At 36.8% G+C, this 15,277-nt stretch overlaps 3 protein-coding genes across 5 annotated transcripts; all 3 read right to left on the bottom strand.

The window, feature by feature from the left end:
* Nucleotides 1-293: 293 nt before the first annotated feature.
* On the bottom strand, nucleotides 294-6,973 carry LOC126855829 (golgin subfamily A member 4). 3 transcript variants are annotated; one of them, XM_050603810.1, is made up of 8 exons: nucleotides 6,437-6,972; nucleotides 6,229-6,316; nucleotides 5,817-5,986; nucleotides 1,728-5,733; nucleotides 1,291-1,607; nucleotides 1,085-1,114; nucleotides 674-976; nucleotides 294-585 (listed from the first exon to the last, which is right to left on the bottom strand). In XM_050603810.1, exons 1-8 carry the CDS (start codon nucleotides 6,497-6,499, stop codon nucleotides 562-564), a joined length of 5,001 nt encoding a protein of 1,666 aa, XP_050459767.1. In that variant the 5' UTR covers nucleotides 6,500-6,972; the 3' UTR covers nucleotides 294-561. The 3 variants fall into 3 exon arrangements, with proteins under 3 accessions (XP_050459767.1, XP_050459766.1, XP_050459768.1); XM_050603809.1 differs by having other exon boundaries at nucleotides 6,413-6,972; XM_050603811.1 differs by lacking the exon at nucleotides 1,085-1,114 and having other exon boundaries at nucleotides 6,413-6,973.
* A 280-nt stretch (nucleotides 6,974-7,253) lies between these two features.
* On the bottom strand, nucleotides 7,254-8,838 carry LOC126855853 (40S ribosomal protein S2-like). Its single transcript, XM_050603874.1, has 3 exons — nucleotides 8,699-8,838; nucleotides 7,935-8,280; nucleotides 7,254-7,793 (listed from the first exon to the last, which is right to left on the bottom strand). Exons 1-3 carry the CDS (start codon nucleotides 8,797-8,799, stop codon nucleotides 7,305-7,307), a joined length of 936 nt encoding a protein of 311 aa, XP_050459831.1. The 5' UTR covers nucleotides 8,800-8,838; the 3' UTR covers nucleotides 7,254-7,304.
* Nucleotides 8,839-9,006: 168 nt separating this feature from the next.
* Nucleotides 9,007-15,035, bottom strand: LOC126855847 (delta-1-pyrroline-5-carboxylate dehydrogenase, mitochondrial). Its single transcript, XM_050603861.1, has 7 exons — nucleotides 14,555-15,035; nucleotides 12,481-12,694; nucleotides 11,982-12,413; nucleotides 11,472-11,882; nucleotides 11,209-11,387; nucleotides 10,947-11,135; nucleotides 9,007-10,754 (listed from the first exon to the last, which is right to left on the bottom strand). The coding sequence occupies exons 1-7, from the start codon at nucleotides 14,599-14,601 to the stop codon at nucleotides 10,520-10,522; spliced, it is 1,707 nt and encodes a 568-aa protein (XP_050459818.1). The 5' UTR covers nucleotides 14,602-15,035; the 3' UTR covers nucleotides 9,007-10,519.
* Nucleotides 15,036-15,277: the final 242 nt, after the last annotated feature.

The raw sequence follows: 15,277 nt of genomic DNA on the forward strand, positions 1-15,277 counted from the left end.
AAGTATAAATGCACATGATTACATACATGTACATATGTATATTTCTTACATGTCATAGATGTCAATGCAGATTGTTGATGATAATAAACTGTTACTATCTGGAACACAGTATTCATTATATGAATATATATTATCAATTATACATTATATATACACATTATTCTTTAAAATATTTTAATTTTACTTACAATACATACTGCGCTCTAAAGTCCTTAATGTATAAAATATTTATCATAAAAGTACATACTCCCAACATGTGTGTCTATATATAATTATACTTTACACAATAAGAATCAGGATGACACATTTTATAAATCATCTGTATTTGTATAATATTATATAAGCCTTATCGCGTGTATATATAACATTCTGTTAAATTAATATTTATAAAAAAATTTATAAGAGTTCTATATTTTAACTATTTTGTACAATTCTCTTGCTTTCTTCCTTATATATCAGACTGAAGATGTCCATGTTAGTAGTGGCCTATAGAAATATAGAAATTGCATCAATTGTCTATGGAACATTTGTGAACCTCTATACATAAAAGTACATTTCGGACTATGAAAGACCAAGCGAGCCAAACTGAAAAAGAAGATCCGTAGCTTAGATGTATCGATCACACTATATTACACTATATATACAAGATTATTTTATATATTACAGTGCTTACCAGAGTCAGTTTATCCTCCTCCTTTTTAAGTATTTTCGTGGTTTGTTCTTGATCGAACTTGACAACAGCGGCAATCACTCTGGCAAGTACCATGGTCTCCCTCCCCATCATGTATTCGAATAGAATATTTCTAAGGTACTCAATTTCTGTAGAATCGTCCAACGTGTCATGTCGGAGTTTCACTAACTTCCTAAGCTCTGCGATCTCTCGTCTCTGAGATGTCAAGGTCTGTTGCAGCGTATGAATCGAACCGGTGCTCGTTTGTATCGCGGCCATGGCCACGCGCGATGTGCTCTCTAATTCCTGTACAAAGTTTTAGTTTAATTTTAATTTACATCAATTACGCTATAGGAGAAAGCTGTAATAGCTCTAGACGTTAAAGAAAAAGAAGCAAAACAAAATAAGCTTTACCTCAGAAACTGCTTCGGTTTGCATATCAAGCTGAAAATAATGCGAATACGTATATAACCGCAAATTAAAAAATTAAATTTAAAAGAATATATAACAAAACTAAAACATGCATGAACGAATAATTTCATTAAAAATATATGTACATTCAGATCTAACAACAAATGCGCCAAATCAAATTATACTTTAATCTGATTATGTGAACTCACCTTTCTTTCGTTCTGCCACTCCTTGGTCAATTCATTTAATTCCTCCTCATGTTTACCTTGCAGATTGTCTATCTTCTGTTGCACTATGGCTTTCCACTTTTTTTCCAATTCTTTTATTTCGTTGCTGTGTTCCTTCTTAAGCTGTGCGATTGTTTCCACTAAGCGATCGATATCCTTTCCCTTTTCCGCCACTGCATCTTTCTGCTCCAGAACAAGACTCTCGAGTTGCTCGGACTTCTCTGTCAATTCTATTTGACAGTCTTTCAGTTGTTCTTTATATTGTTGCACAAGATTCGACTCATAATTCTGTTGGCGATCTACAAAGATTAAATATTGATCATTATGCATTATCCATTGAGATATTTCAAAGTTATATCATTATATAACACATTTATATATACACACATATATTTTTTGAAAAATAAAACACATCTTACCAAAACGTTTCTCCAACGCGGCTTGGAGCTCTTCTTCTTTATCGTGTAATTGAGCTTGGAATTCTTTGACCAGTTGCTTCAGCCTCATACCTTGTTCTTCCTCGTTGGTCTTCAACTCTTCTTTCAATTGATTACTTTGCGCTTTCAGTTCATTACTTACTAGTGTCATCTGCGTTTCTTTCGCTTGGAATGTTATCAATGCTTCATCGAGCTGCGCCTCCAATCTCTTATTTTCTTCACGCAATTTATCGTTATCAAGCTGGCACTTTGTATCATTACGAACGACTTCTAATTCTTCCCGCAATGCATCATTCGTCCGAGTGACAGAATTAATTTCCGACTGTAGACTAACAACTTTTTCTTCCAACGATGCGATCACATTTCTCAGCGTATTAACTTCCTTTCTTCTCTCGTCGATTTCCAGCGAAAACTGCCTTAAGTTTCCAATCTCTTGCAACATGTTGGAATTTTTGTCCTCTAATAGTCTTATCTCCGCATCTTTCTCCGTCAATAAATTTTTTAAGGCGTCTAATTCCGTCGACGAATTCTTCCCGGATTGTAAACTGTCCAATTCTGATTGTAATCTGTTGTTTTCTATGCGTAGATCCTTTAAGCTAGATTGTAAATTATTCAAATTTGTTTTTAACTCTACGTTATGAGAGTTTAAATCTTCTAATTCGATTATTCTATCTTTTAAGGCCGCTTGCTCGGCAATCAATTTATTATATTCTGAACGTATCATCTCTGTGTCCGAATTCTTTTTGATAAAATCATTAAGTTCCGATTTCAGCTTCATGTTCTTATCTTCTACGTCTTTAATTCTTGCAACTTCATCTCGCAGTAATTTTACCTCTTCAAGAAGTTGTTCTTTCTCTGCTTTTAAAATATTACCATTTGTTACAGCTGCATTTAATTTAGAGGCCTTATCATGCAACTCGTTGTTCCGTTCATCAAGTATCTTTCCAACTTTTTGCAATTTTCTCTCACTCATCGCTAATCTTTCGCTTAATGAATTTAATTTAATTTCAATTCGTTCCATTTCTTCGTTCTGACTATCTAATTGAAATTTATATTTTTCACAGAATTCCATAGAAATTTTAACTGCTTTCTGTAAATCTTCAATACTTCTTTCGTATTCTCCGATTTTTTGCTTCAAAACCTCCTCATTTTCGCAAAGTTTTTGATTGCGATTTAAAAGATCGTTATGTTTATCCTTCAAATCTTTATTCTCCAAAGTAATCCTTGCGAGCTGAGCATTTTCCTGTTTCAGCATTTCTATTTGTTTCTCAGAAGTTTCCAGCACATTGGATAATTCTGCGTGCGTGGTCTTAAGTTTGTCAAGTTCGGCGTTCGTGTCTTCGATCGTTTTATTTTGTCGTTCTTTGATCATTTTCATCTTTTTTAATTGTACAAGCTTGACATTAATCGTTTCTTGTAGCTCTTTATTATTTTCCATTAATTCGGCAATTTCTTTCGCGTGATTCTCGTTCGCTTCTTGATATTCCGCCTTCAAACTTAGATAATCCCTCATAGATTCCTCGATTTTCTGTGCATGAGCATCGCACGTAGATTGTAAAAGCGCGATACGCTCTTCTTCGTTCGCTAGCCTCTCATCGCGTTTCTTTATTTCATCTTCTTTCTCAGCCAGGTTGTCCTTCAAGCGAGCAATTTCCAATCTCGTTGCGGATAATTCTTCTCGAAGCGCATCCTTATCGCTGCTTTCCGACTTCAATGAGTTAATGACATCGGTAGCCTCACGTAACATGACATTTAATTCGTCCACTTCTTTAAAGATATGACTGGCTTGTGTGTGCTTCTCTCTTAAATCATCAATCTCGACCGATAACGCGTGATTTACAGACTCAAGGTTTTCTAACGCTCTCAGCTGTTCATGCAAAGTCTTGATTTCTTGTTGTGATTGCATCAACTTATGCGAGTCCTTTTCCAAATCGTGTATTTTAGAAGTAAGATTATCAATTTCAGCTGTTAATTTATTATTCATTATTTTCAGCTCATCATACTGATCGCTCTTCAATGTCATTTCTTTCAATTGTTCATTGGTTTGTCTCAGTTCTACTTCTAACATGGATTTGAGATTCACAGCTTGTGTCAATTCAGATTGCAGTTCTATCTCTTTAGATGTGAGTTGTTCTATTTGCTTTATTTTCAAATGTAAATCATTCACTTCGGATTTGAGTGTCACATTTTCTTCTTCGAGCTTTATAAAAGACACAGCAAGTATCGCATGCAGATTCGATATTTCGGCCTTTCGACTTAAAAATTCTTCTTTCACAACACTTTTAACATTTACGCAGTCCTGCTTTAAACGCTGCATACAATCATTATAATAAACAAGACGATTTATCAAATCGCTTCTTTCTTTTTTCAATAAACTTAAAGCCGAATTGTCCGTTTGGACTTTATTTTTAAGATCGTCGATTGTGGATTTGCAACATTCGAGCTCATTGCGTACTTCATTTAATTCTATCTTCTTATTCTCCAATTCTTTTTGCATCTCGGAGAGTTCCGTCCTGTCCTCCAATTTTTCTTTAAGAGATTTTACCTGTGCCTCTTGTTCTGTCAGTTTATGTTTAGTCTTTTCGAGCATGGCTGTGTATTGTTGTATCTTCTTATTGTAATTCTCGCAAACATGATCTCTATCGATCAATGCATTCCTCATGTTTTCCAATTCCTTGTCAACGCTTTGTACCGTGGCCTGAAGTTTCTCGATTGTCGAATCGGCGTCTTTCTGTTTCTCTTCCATGATAATTTTTTGCGCATTGTATTCATCCTTTAGTTCCGAATATGTTTCTTTATATACTGTCAACTGGGCCTGCAGCGCTTCCTTATCGTGTTTATACTCGACATTTTGTTTTTTCAGTTCATCTAATTTACGCTGCAATTCTTGAAGTTCTATTTCCTTTTCCTTTAAACGAAGCGTTAATTCCTCCAATGTATTCTTATCCTTTTCCGATCGCGTCTCTTCGTCATGATCGACTTCTTCGCGTCTTATAGGCGCCTGTTGCATAGATCTCACTGCTTCGATTTTTTCCTTAGCATCATGTGCCGTCGTATCCTTATCTGCAGCTATATTTGTAACATGTAAAGCTTTCAATTTACTCAATTCAGTTTTATATTTCACTATTGCTTCATTTAAGTTCTCTCTATCTTCGATAGTATGTTTCAGATCGATTTGTAGCTGTTTTATTTGTTCCTCCTTCTCTTCGAGTTCCCTGTGAACCGAAAGTTTATTCTCGGCTAATGAAATCGCCGATTCCTCCTCGCGTTTGTGCAAAATATTCACTTGTTCCGTTAGTTTCTCGATCTCGGTATGCGCCGTAGTCAATTCAACTTTTATAGTACTTATTTGCTCGGCAGTGGAATTTTTTAGCGCCGCATAATCGTTCTCCAAAGTGTTCTTCTCCTTCATCACTTCAGTAAACTTTTCCTTATTACGCTTCAAAGATTCCTTATATTTCAAAACAAGATTTTCCAATTTTTTTAACTTATCCTTTAACAGAGTATTTTCTGCTAACAAAGCGTTATTCTCATCCTCATTAGACGGCTCATTGGTCAGATCAATTAGGTTGTTTTTAGAATTTTCCTTTCCTTCTTCCGATACTGAATTATCTAAAGTTGGTCCGCTTGCTTGTAATAATTTTACTTTTGTATTTAACGTATTTATAATGTGATCCTTTTCTTCTATATCATTTCTCAGTGCCTCTTCCAAATGCGCTTTCGCTTGTTGCTCTAATTGACATTGTTCTTTTAAATCAGTTATTCTTCTTAGAACTTTGTCTTGTGTTTCAACTAATACAGATTCCAGCCTGCTTTTTACTCTGTCCAACTCGCGATAATGCGTGGCTAGATCAGTATATCTACCGCGATATTTTTGATATTTTGCTTGTACCTTTCGATAAGCGGAATATAATTGATCCTTTGTAACTTTATCAAGATGTGGACTAATATTATCATCCACTTCGCTGGCAGATTGATCCATATCTGACTGTAAAATTAAAACTTTTAGTTTCAACAAAGAATTACAAATCATTTGCTGATATTTAAACAAGATATTTAAACAAGACAAACCTGTAAGTGATATAAATTCGAAGGACTTTCATACATTGGAAACAATGAGGATGCATCACTAGTGACACTGCTCACTGAAGATCTTCTTGAGAACTCCACGCGATTCGAAGATGGGGACATTAGGTCAACATTTTGGAAACTGTGTTTTGCTGGAGTGTTCTTTGGTGTTTCTGCAAGTAAAATATCATGTTAATTTAAATCTTCAAAATGCATGCAGAATACATTGTCAAGAGAACAGAACACTTATAATATATCCCTCTGAAATATTTTGTATCTTCAAAGTTGAGAGAAAATTATTTAAATATTCTGTTTCTGGTAACTCACCATATATATTTCAAACATACCAAATCTCCAAATTTTGAGCATCTTGTCAAATATTAAATGATTCACACGCCAACAAAAATATGCTTACCATCTCCATCTTCTGTCAAACTGAAATTGTCACTTGACGCTGACACTTCTTGAATGGAGCTGTTGGATAGTGCTGGCGATACCACAGCCTATAAACGTAACAATAATAAAAAAAGAACAACATCAAATCAATGATAGTCACTTGTAATCGTATATAAACTGTCTCGAGAAATGTCAAATTAAACCTGTGCTAATTGTTGTACGCTCGCCTGTAATCTAGCGGGCGACTGCTTCATCTCCTCCGCTAATTTGTCCTTGAATTTCTTGAACATCCTGGCGTGTATCGGAAACTGCGGTTAGTGTGATAAGCGCGATAACGTGTGGAATCAGAATTTTTCCGTAGCGATCGAGCAGACACGATGTTTACGTGGACACGGCTCGAGATTGGTGACAGCAAGAGCGTAAATTGGAAGAATCCGTTCTACGACGAGGCGATTCAATACGACATAGTATAAATACTGAAATCTCGTATCTCATATTTCCGCTCTTCGCAAGCGAAATAGGATCGGTCGATGCGAAGAATCGCGTTCAGCTCTACATTATTTGATTATGTATTCCATGTATATTAACCGTGTGCGACATATGTGCATCGTCCGCCATTATTGTGTGTGTGTGTGTGATCAGTGACGTCATTTTGAACATTAGATACCGTTTTTAGTGATTTTATTCGAATGACGATTTATAATTGTGTCTTATCTAAGACAATGAAAATAAATGTCAAAAATTAGATTTTCTACAAAATACGAATATGTTATACTACTATTAAATAAATTAATCATGAAATATATCTCCTATAAACAATATATCATTTTCTTTTTTAATATATCAAAATTTCTAAAAAAAAAAAATTAAACTTACATATATTATATAAAATAGATTTAAATCTAAATTACTTTCGATAAAACATATTGACAAATAAAAAACTCATATTAATTTTAAATACAAACATACACATACACACCTAAAGTTAAAGTATACAATACATTAACTTTCAAGGAATCGAAAAATGCGGAAGGAAAATAATGATGCATTTGATAATTTTTTTAAAGAGCTCTCCTGAGACTGGAGGATGTTTATTTAGACAACTTCGGCCGCTCTAACGCCTCCTTTATGAGTTTTTGACAAAAAGTCGGCATATTCTTGATATGGCGCCTTAGCCAGAGCCTGTTCCTTCCACAAATCAGGTGTAAGATACGCATACGTCTTAGCGATTGCAGCGTAAGTCGCCTTGGCAAAATTACCAAGCGTACAGGTGGATCCCCTGGCTGAGGTGTAACAATCCTCGATACCAGCCATTTGAAGCAGCTTCTTGGGAACCGGAGCAGATACGATGCCGGTACCTCTGGGCGCTGGTATCAGGCGCACTTGCACGGAACCACATTTGCCAGTCACCTTACACGGCACTGTGTGAGGCTTGCCGATCTTGTTACCCCAGTAACCACGTCGAACTGGCACGACGGACAGCTTGGCCAGAATAATAGCACCACGAATGGCAGTGGCTACTTCCTTGGAGCACTTTACTCCTAATCCTATGTGACCATTGCTGTCTCCGATGGCAACAAAAGCCTATATAAAATATTTTATTTTAATTATTCTTATCATATATAACTTTTTAAATTAGGATTAGAGATTATTAGGCTGTCGCCTCTAATTTTCTTGTCAATTTTAATTAATTATGTCGGGAAAAGAAAAAGACTTTAGATTTACCTTAAAACGTGTACGTTGACCCGCTCTAGTCTGCTTTTGTACTGGCATGATTTTCAAGACCTCATCCTTTAGATCCGGTCCGAGGAATTTGTCAATGATCTCGTACTCCTTGATAGGTAAAGAGAATAAGTAGATGTGCTCGAGGGACTGAATCTTACCGTCTCTGACCAGACGACCAAGCTTAGTGACAGGGATCCATTCCTTGCTGTCTTCCTTGCCGCGTCCACGGCCGCGTCCTCGACCTCTACCTCCACGACCTCGGCCTCTCAGACCTCCACGATCGCCTCCACGAGAACCGAAACCTCCACGAAAGCCTCCGCGTGCGGCTGGAGCAGCGTCCGCCATTCTGTAATGAAAAATGTTATAATATATCAAAATTGTATCAAATAAAATATAATTTGTATTAAAAAAAATTATTTTAGCTTGTTAAAAATATTGTTGATAACTGCTGTGCCTAATATGTCATTATAATCATTATGTGTAATGTAATTAAATATTTTCTAATTGTTATTAATTATATGAACACAGAAATTGTATTAAGGTATTAGATAAAATACAATAATTCTTGATATTGAATAAAACATTGAAAGGATTATAATTAACCTAACAAATACATACACGTGGCAAATACACAAACATGATGATATTCCCTTTTTATAAGTGATTTCTTAACGTCTTATATAGCTTAATGAAAATCATGCAAAATTGTTTCGTTATCATGACATATATAAAATAATATTGAAAAATTTCGGGAATATACTCACGTTACTTCTTCCCTATGCGTGGAATCACGGAAGAAAGAGCAATGGAGATTTTGAGTTTCGAGGGCTGCGGTCGGAAAGACGCTAGAAATGCTTCGAAGCATTACATTAACCAATCAGAATAAAGAAATCTTTGCTCTTTTTGTCCTGATTGGTCAATCAAATGCTTCGAAGCATTTCTAACATCTTCCCGACCGCAGCCAAGATAACGCTATTCTGTATGACGTCACGTCCGATATTTCAAAAAATGGCGCGTTTCTTTATTACACCTTCGACAAGATAGCAATAAAGATACATGTATATAATATATATTAATTTATATATATATTTTTTTATTGCTGTACACTTAAATAACGCTGTAACATTAGCCGCAGTATACAACATATTGTCAGTTACTATGTCCTCGGCCACTTATCGCTTCGCGAAATCTCGTCGATCTTGTCTCAGCCATATCGCGAACGATACCATAGGACAATTGATGATATCAGGTCTATGGGGTATATCTAAAAGGTCTATTAACTGTTACAGAGATCGTCTTCTGTATATACAATCTTACAAAGTACATTACAAAGGAACCAAAGTCATTGCATACCCGCATCACACAATTTTACTAATAGTAATAAAAAAAGAAATGTAGAATATATTATATAGCGCACCGCTTAAATAGGATCTTCAAGCCAAAGCGCTTTATCGATCACATTAATATTTATTCTATCCCGTCGACAATGAGGACACTTGACAATAGCGATATCCAGTATCGATTATAATTTTGAGAGATTATGTAGATACCTCTCACATGTATCAAAGAACTCTTTGATAAATAAACGCGTCGTTTTGCTTTCATTTCTTTCTCTAGCACGATCGCCCGGAACCTGAGTTATAAAAGTTTTATTATACCGAGAGGGAGAGAGACACAAAGAAAAAAAGATCATGTCACGATAAAAAGATCTCGCGTTTTCAAAATGCACATCAGGTAATACTTTGATAATGTGTACTAGTGACGAATATAATGCTTACGATGCAATGTCCGCGGGTAGCAAGACCGATCACATTCGTATCCGCTGTGAAGTAATGTTAAAAACATTCGAAGGCGGTTAAATATATTATAATTTGCTTACAAAGCTGTGTGTGTGCGTGCGTGTGTGTGTGTGTGTGTGTGTATGTGCGACTCTTCCTCTCTCTAGCATTAATTCATCTAAAAAAAAATCTAATCGTGTCTCTATTGTGCATCATAAAACTGTGGTCGCATATTTACTGTTTTCTATCGAGACAAAATGCTTACGCAAAGTGCATAAAATTAATCTTTTTTTTTTTCAATTTTTGCATGTTAAATTAATTTAACATATAAGATCTTATCTCATGATGCTTATTTTTTATTTTACTATCTTTCCTTATTCTTATTCTTTTATTCTTGATATATGACATATAATTTTCCTTCTCTATTTTCTGATTAGTCAGAACCGGACGAATGTCATATCATGAGGTAAGAATATTACTCAAGTAAAAATTTCATTTTATATGTGATATATAACATTTCATGTTATTTCTGTAATTATACAATTGATTTGATTTTCCCAATTAAGAAACTTAATTGAAAAAATAACATTTTTACGATCTGTTAATGTTTTATGAATTTATACAACACTGAAATCCTTCCTCGAGTCAATGCAGGATATATTAATATCGCAGTGTGTAATGCTTCTAATCGGTTCTTTTCTTATCAGATATTGCGAACGTGAGAGTGTTTCTCAATTTGCGACGCGCGCGACTATCGCCAATCTAAATTACCAGATATCACGTCGATGAATCAATAATCGCCCGTGATTAAGATCGCATGTATGGATAGTCATACTCCCGTAAAGGTGCAAAATTCTCCTTAATAGATTGAGGAGATGCCCAGCGAAGAGGGTAATGCGGTCCGCCAGCTTTGTCATTTGTACCAGACATTCGACTGCCACCAAACGGTTGTTGGCCGACCACTGATCCGGTCGATTTATCATTGACGTAAAAATTACCGGCAGTATATTTAAAATCCTCAAGCGCCTTTTTTGCCCATTTTCTACAATAATGAATGCGAATTTATCGTAATACAATAATTTATCGTAATACAATATATATACGTGTTTAAGTTTAGAGAAATCAGCATGCAATTTAAAATATAATCTATGAGACATTTTTATCTAATTTCTTTTTTACTCTTGTCACATATGTGGAATCAAGTATAGCAATTATAGCAATACAATCTACTTACTCATCTTCTGCGAATATTGCGCCTGTTAAGGCGTATGGCGTTGATGTCTCTACCAATTTTACCGTTTCGTCCAGGTCGGAATTCTTGTAAACGTAAACCGTAAGTACCGGTCCAAATATTTCTTCTGTCATGAGTTTCTCTTTTGGATCTTTGCTTTGTACTATTGTCGGTTCGATGAAATATCCACACCTAGGAAGGAGATTCGCTTAAGAATAACGGTTACAAACATTAACATTGCGCTAATAATAATCGCAAAACATACGAATCGTCGGAGCCTCCACCGCCGAGAATTTCCATCTTGGGTGATTTCTTCGCATAATCGATGTAACTAGTAATACGTTTAAACGCTATGGCGTCTATAACGGCGCCGGTGAACACAGTAAAATCTTGAACATCGCCGAGCTTGAGTTTCTTACGAAGATCTAAGAGACCATCTTTTATCTGAAACAAGAGAGAGTTTGAAAAATCAATCACTCGAAATAAATAATAGGGTAAAGAATTTAACAAAGCGGCATTTTCACTTACCTTACCCCACAAAGACTCCGGCACGTACATTCTACTGCAAGCGGAGCATTTTTGTCCGTTATACTCGAACGCGCTCTTTATCGTTGCGTTGATGACTGATTCCACGTCCGCGCTCGGGTGAACGAAATGATAATTCTTACCGCCGCACTCGCCAATCAATTTCGGATAGTTCCTATATTTGGCGAGGTTCTGGCCGACCTGTATCCACAGACGGTTGAATGTCGGTACCGAGCCGGTAAAGTTAAGTCCGGCGAGATAAGGCGAGGACGTGATGGTGTCGCCGAACACGGGTCCCTCGCACGGAATGAAATTCACCACGCCAGGCGGTACTCCGGCCTCCCTGCATATCTTAAAGATCCACCAGTTGGACAATAACGCGGTGTCGGACGGCTTCCATAGCACAGCGTTGCCCTGCAATCGCGGTACATGTTGACACGCACTTATAACATTTTTATTATGACGCGAGAGCCTCGATTAAAGCGCTGTCACAGTGTGGTTTGCGTTACAAACCATCAGAGCCGGCGTATAGCTGAGGTTGCCGCCGATCGCGGTAAAGTTGAAAGGCGATACCGCCGCGACGAAACCGTCCATACCGCGATACCTCATCGAGTTGAGAATCTGAAAATTCGGCGAGATCGGCTGATACTTGATGCTCTCCTTCGCGAAATACGCGTGCATCCTGAAGAAGTCGATCAATTCCGCAGCGCTGTCGATCTCCGCCTGTATCACGGTCTTGCTCTGGCCGAGCATCGTCGCGGCGTTTAAATACTGCCTGTACTTGGTCGCCATGAGATCTGCTATCCTCAGCCACATCTCCAACCGTTTCTCGATCGGCCACTTCTCCCATTCCCGTTGCGCCTTCACCGCGACGTCGATCGCCTTCTTCACGAGCTCCGGCGTCGCCCAGTAATACTTGGCGATCTTTTCCTTGTGATTATGTGGCTGAAAGATTGCATTAATTAGAGAAAAGTTCAAGTTCGTGCTACGCGATTATATAATATATACATACCATGACCTGATATTTGCATAAGTCGGTTTTGATCTCCTCGTTTCCTATAACTAACGGCACCTCCTCACATTCATTGGCCATGCTGCCCAAGACCTTCTCCAGTTCCGCTCTTTCCGGACTGCCCTTCTTGTAGCTAAGAATGGGTTCATTTTCCAGAGGAAATTCCGGCGGACATGGCACCGGCACTATTGATCCTAAGCATCTAGCGCCGATTCTGTCAAATAGATAATAATAATAACATTAATAGAAAGAGAGAAAAGAAGTTCTTTTTAATTTCTGCCAAAACAAAGATACATCAGCAGATAAATGGAGATTTATCTAAGTCCTCTGAAGAGCTTCCCGATAAGATATTCAAATATTTATCTAGCCACTTTTGTGGTAAAATCTCGAGTTAACAATCTTATCGCAGTCGTCAAATATGCATTTGAGTTTGGAGACGAGCCTCTTGTTTACTTATGCTGTCACACTTGAGCAAAATATTTTATCTAACATATCCATTCATAAATATCACAGCCGCATTTATATATAAGAAATACATTTAAGATATCGTCTCCTATGCTGACAAAAATTATCGTTCTTCAAGCGATAAGTCAAGTGTGAAATTAACATACTAGAAAAAAGACGAGAGAGAATATTAAGATATTCGCGTGGACACGCAGAAAAAAAACGACTATGTAATCTCTTTTTCGCTTGATCCTAATTAGCGTGGTTATCAATAATTAACATAGATAATATTTTTCATTCCCATTTTCAATTACTTTTATACATAGGCATGATTATGCTATCAACGTTACGACTATATACATATGTTAGTAAATGTGACATGTAAATGTGACAAAAATGGAAATTAATATTTGACAAAAGAATTTCTCGCGATTAAACACATATGTTTTTGCTAAAATAAGAACGCTCGCGTCTAATTTTGTCTTTTTCGACGCAAGGTCGCTAATGACGTTATTTAACTTTAAAAACACATTTGTAAAAAAAGATTCAACCACTAAAACTTTCAATAAGTATTCATACAAATTATAAATTATGGAAGTAAATTACATCAAGTATTATTCAAATTATTCCGTGGCGATACTTCCATCTTAACCCAGATAGCACAAGCCTGTTCTATAAATATAGAATATTTGAATATTCTAATAAAGTGAAAAAGATAATCTATGAATCTGCATAGAACTTCAAAATGAAACCGTTCTAAATACAATGTGCTAAGAAAATTTATAAAATATTATTTTAACAAGAGAATATTACATTGATATTCATAGATAAAATTCTGTAGGAAATTATCCTCAAAATAGTATATTTGACAAATAGAATAGTCAAACAATATTGTGTTATCTGGATAAAAAAAAAATCTGACATAATAGATAAAACAATATATAAAAATATAAAAATATAGCCGACCATGGTCAGCGAGTTGACAAACTGACATTGACAATGAGTCAGCTGTCAAGACGCGTCCTTACGTTTGACAAGACGCTCTTTGTCCAAGCTCCAATTAATTCAAACGATCTCTTTTGTTCATAGCCTCTTATTTCTTAAGAAAGATAAAAAAGAAACTATTCTAATGTAAATATTAAAAGCAAGTCGGATATTAAGTCTGCTCATGCGGAAGTCAACGAATTTAATTAAGGACGCATTGTTACACGCGATGCGATTGACTTTTTAACATTCAGGATTGAACTACGCGTGAAATACTCGGCCATCAAAGACATCGCGAGTATTTACGTGCGATTGGACTTGTCGCGTAGGTGACGTGACGCATCATCATCATGCCGGATTATCCGTTCGAGTAGAATCTGAGCTTGGATTCAACGGGATAGTGTGTCGACACTGTCGAACAAATCTTGCGACATGATGAGTGAAACATCGCGACAATAAATTTTTTGTTCGCAAGGCCAAAAAATTGGAGAGGATCGCCGAGCGGAGATTGGGTTATCCATAGGGCGACCGTATGTCACTCGATGATCGATCGCCTGGAAGGACAACGTTCACGAACGTCCGTCCAGTCGCGAGGAAAAAGCTCGAGGACGATTCGAGTAGCTTCGAGAATCGGTTTATTACTCACTTTTGGGTATTCGCCAGCAATGCCTGACGGCAAACCAGGCCCAACATCTTTCAACGGAGACGGGGACGGGAGTCAGTGAGAGGGAGAGAGGAATGACGTCGGCACCCTTCGTTAAAGACGACGATGTTGAAGGGCGAAAACACGGAACCCTTTGAGTGACAGATCCTGCCAATACGATGACACGATCGATGGATCCAATCGCGAGCGGATCTCCTCTCCTCTTTCTCCTTCTCTTCCTCTTCTTCTTCGGCAGTCGTGCCGAATTGCCGAAACTGCGAAGAAACAGCTCGATGTCACCGCACACCATCGGGCGATCAGCCGAAGCGCGCTACCAGAATGTTCCCCACTTTTCGCGGGAACGCCCAGGGACGTACGATCACCTGGCGATTACCTCGGAGCCCGGAGTACAGCGAGTCTACTATCCCGATGATAGAATTACCATCGTTTTCGTATCGAATATCCAGAATAGATATTATTTACTATTAAAATTACAAAAAAAAATTAATTTTCTATCTCTATCCAATCTTATTTAATTTTATTACCGTTTTGTCTTCTCTTTGCGTTCCTCTATATTTGTCTACTATTATAATATTAAATTGTAATTGGAAATTTTTCAATTTTTTTTCAGCCTTGTATTAAAATTAAATAATACCGATTTTTTATTTTGTTATCTCTATGTATTCTTTTCCCCTTCGAAAAAAAAAAAAAAAATTTGGACAATTG

Source organism: Cataglyphis hispanica, chromosome 17 (assembly GCF_021464435.1).
Source record: "Cataglyphis hispanica isolate Lineage 1 chromosome 17, ULB_Chis1_1.0, whole genome shotgun sequence".
In the NCBI taxonomy this organism is placed as follows: Eukaryota; Metazoa; Arthropoda; class Insecta; order Hymenoptera; family Formicidae; genus Cataglyphis; species Cataglyphis hispanica.

What these genes read in the sequence shown, in the direction of transcription:
- LOC126855829 (XM_050603809.1), bottom strand. Translation starts at nt 6,499, where the DNA reads ATGTTCAAGAAATTCAAGGACAAATTAGCGGAGGAGATGAAGCAGTCG. An exon ending in AAACCGAAGCAGTTTCTGAG is followed by an intron (nt 977 to 1,084) that starts GTAAAGCTTATT and finishes AACTTTGTACAG; the next exon opens with GAATTAGAGAGCACATCGCG. An exon ending in AGGAGGATAAACTGACTCTG is followed by an intron (nt 586 to 673) that starts GTAAGCACTGTA and finishes CTTCTTTTTCAG; the next exon opens with TTTGGCTCGCTTGGTCTTTC.
- LOC126855847 (XM_050603861.1), bottom strand. Translation starts at nt 14,601, where the DNA reads ATGTTGGGCCTGGTTTGCCGTCAGGCATTGCTGGCGAATACCCAAAA. An exon ending in TTGCTGGCGAATACCCAAAA is followed by an intron (nt 12,695 to 14,554) that starts GTGAGTAATAAA and finishes TCTATTTGACAG; the next exon opens with AATCGGCGCTAGATGCTTAG. An exon ending in GGTGGAGGCTCCGACGATTC is followed by an intron (nt 11,136 to 11,208) that starts GTATGTTTTGCG and finishes TCTCCTTCCTAG; the next exon opens with GTGTGGATATTTCATCGAAC.
- LOC126855853 (XM_050603874.1), bottom strand. Translation starts at nt 8,799, where the DNA reads ATGCTTCGAAGCATTTCTAGCGTCTTTCCGACCGCAGCCCTCGAAACT. An exon ending in ACGCATAGGGAAGAAGTAAC is followed by an intron (nt 8,281 to 8,698) that starts GTGAGTATATTC and finishes TTTTCATTACAG; the next exon opens with AATGGCGGACGCTGCTCCAG. An exon ending in GTCAACGTACACGTTTTAAG is followed by an intron (nt 7,794 to 7,934) that starts GTAAATCTAAAG and finishes TATTTTATATAG; the next exon opens with GCTTTTGTTGCCATCGGAGA.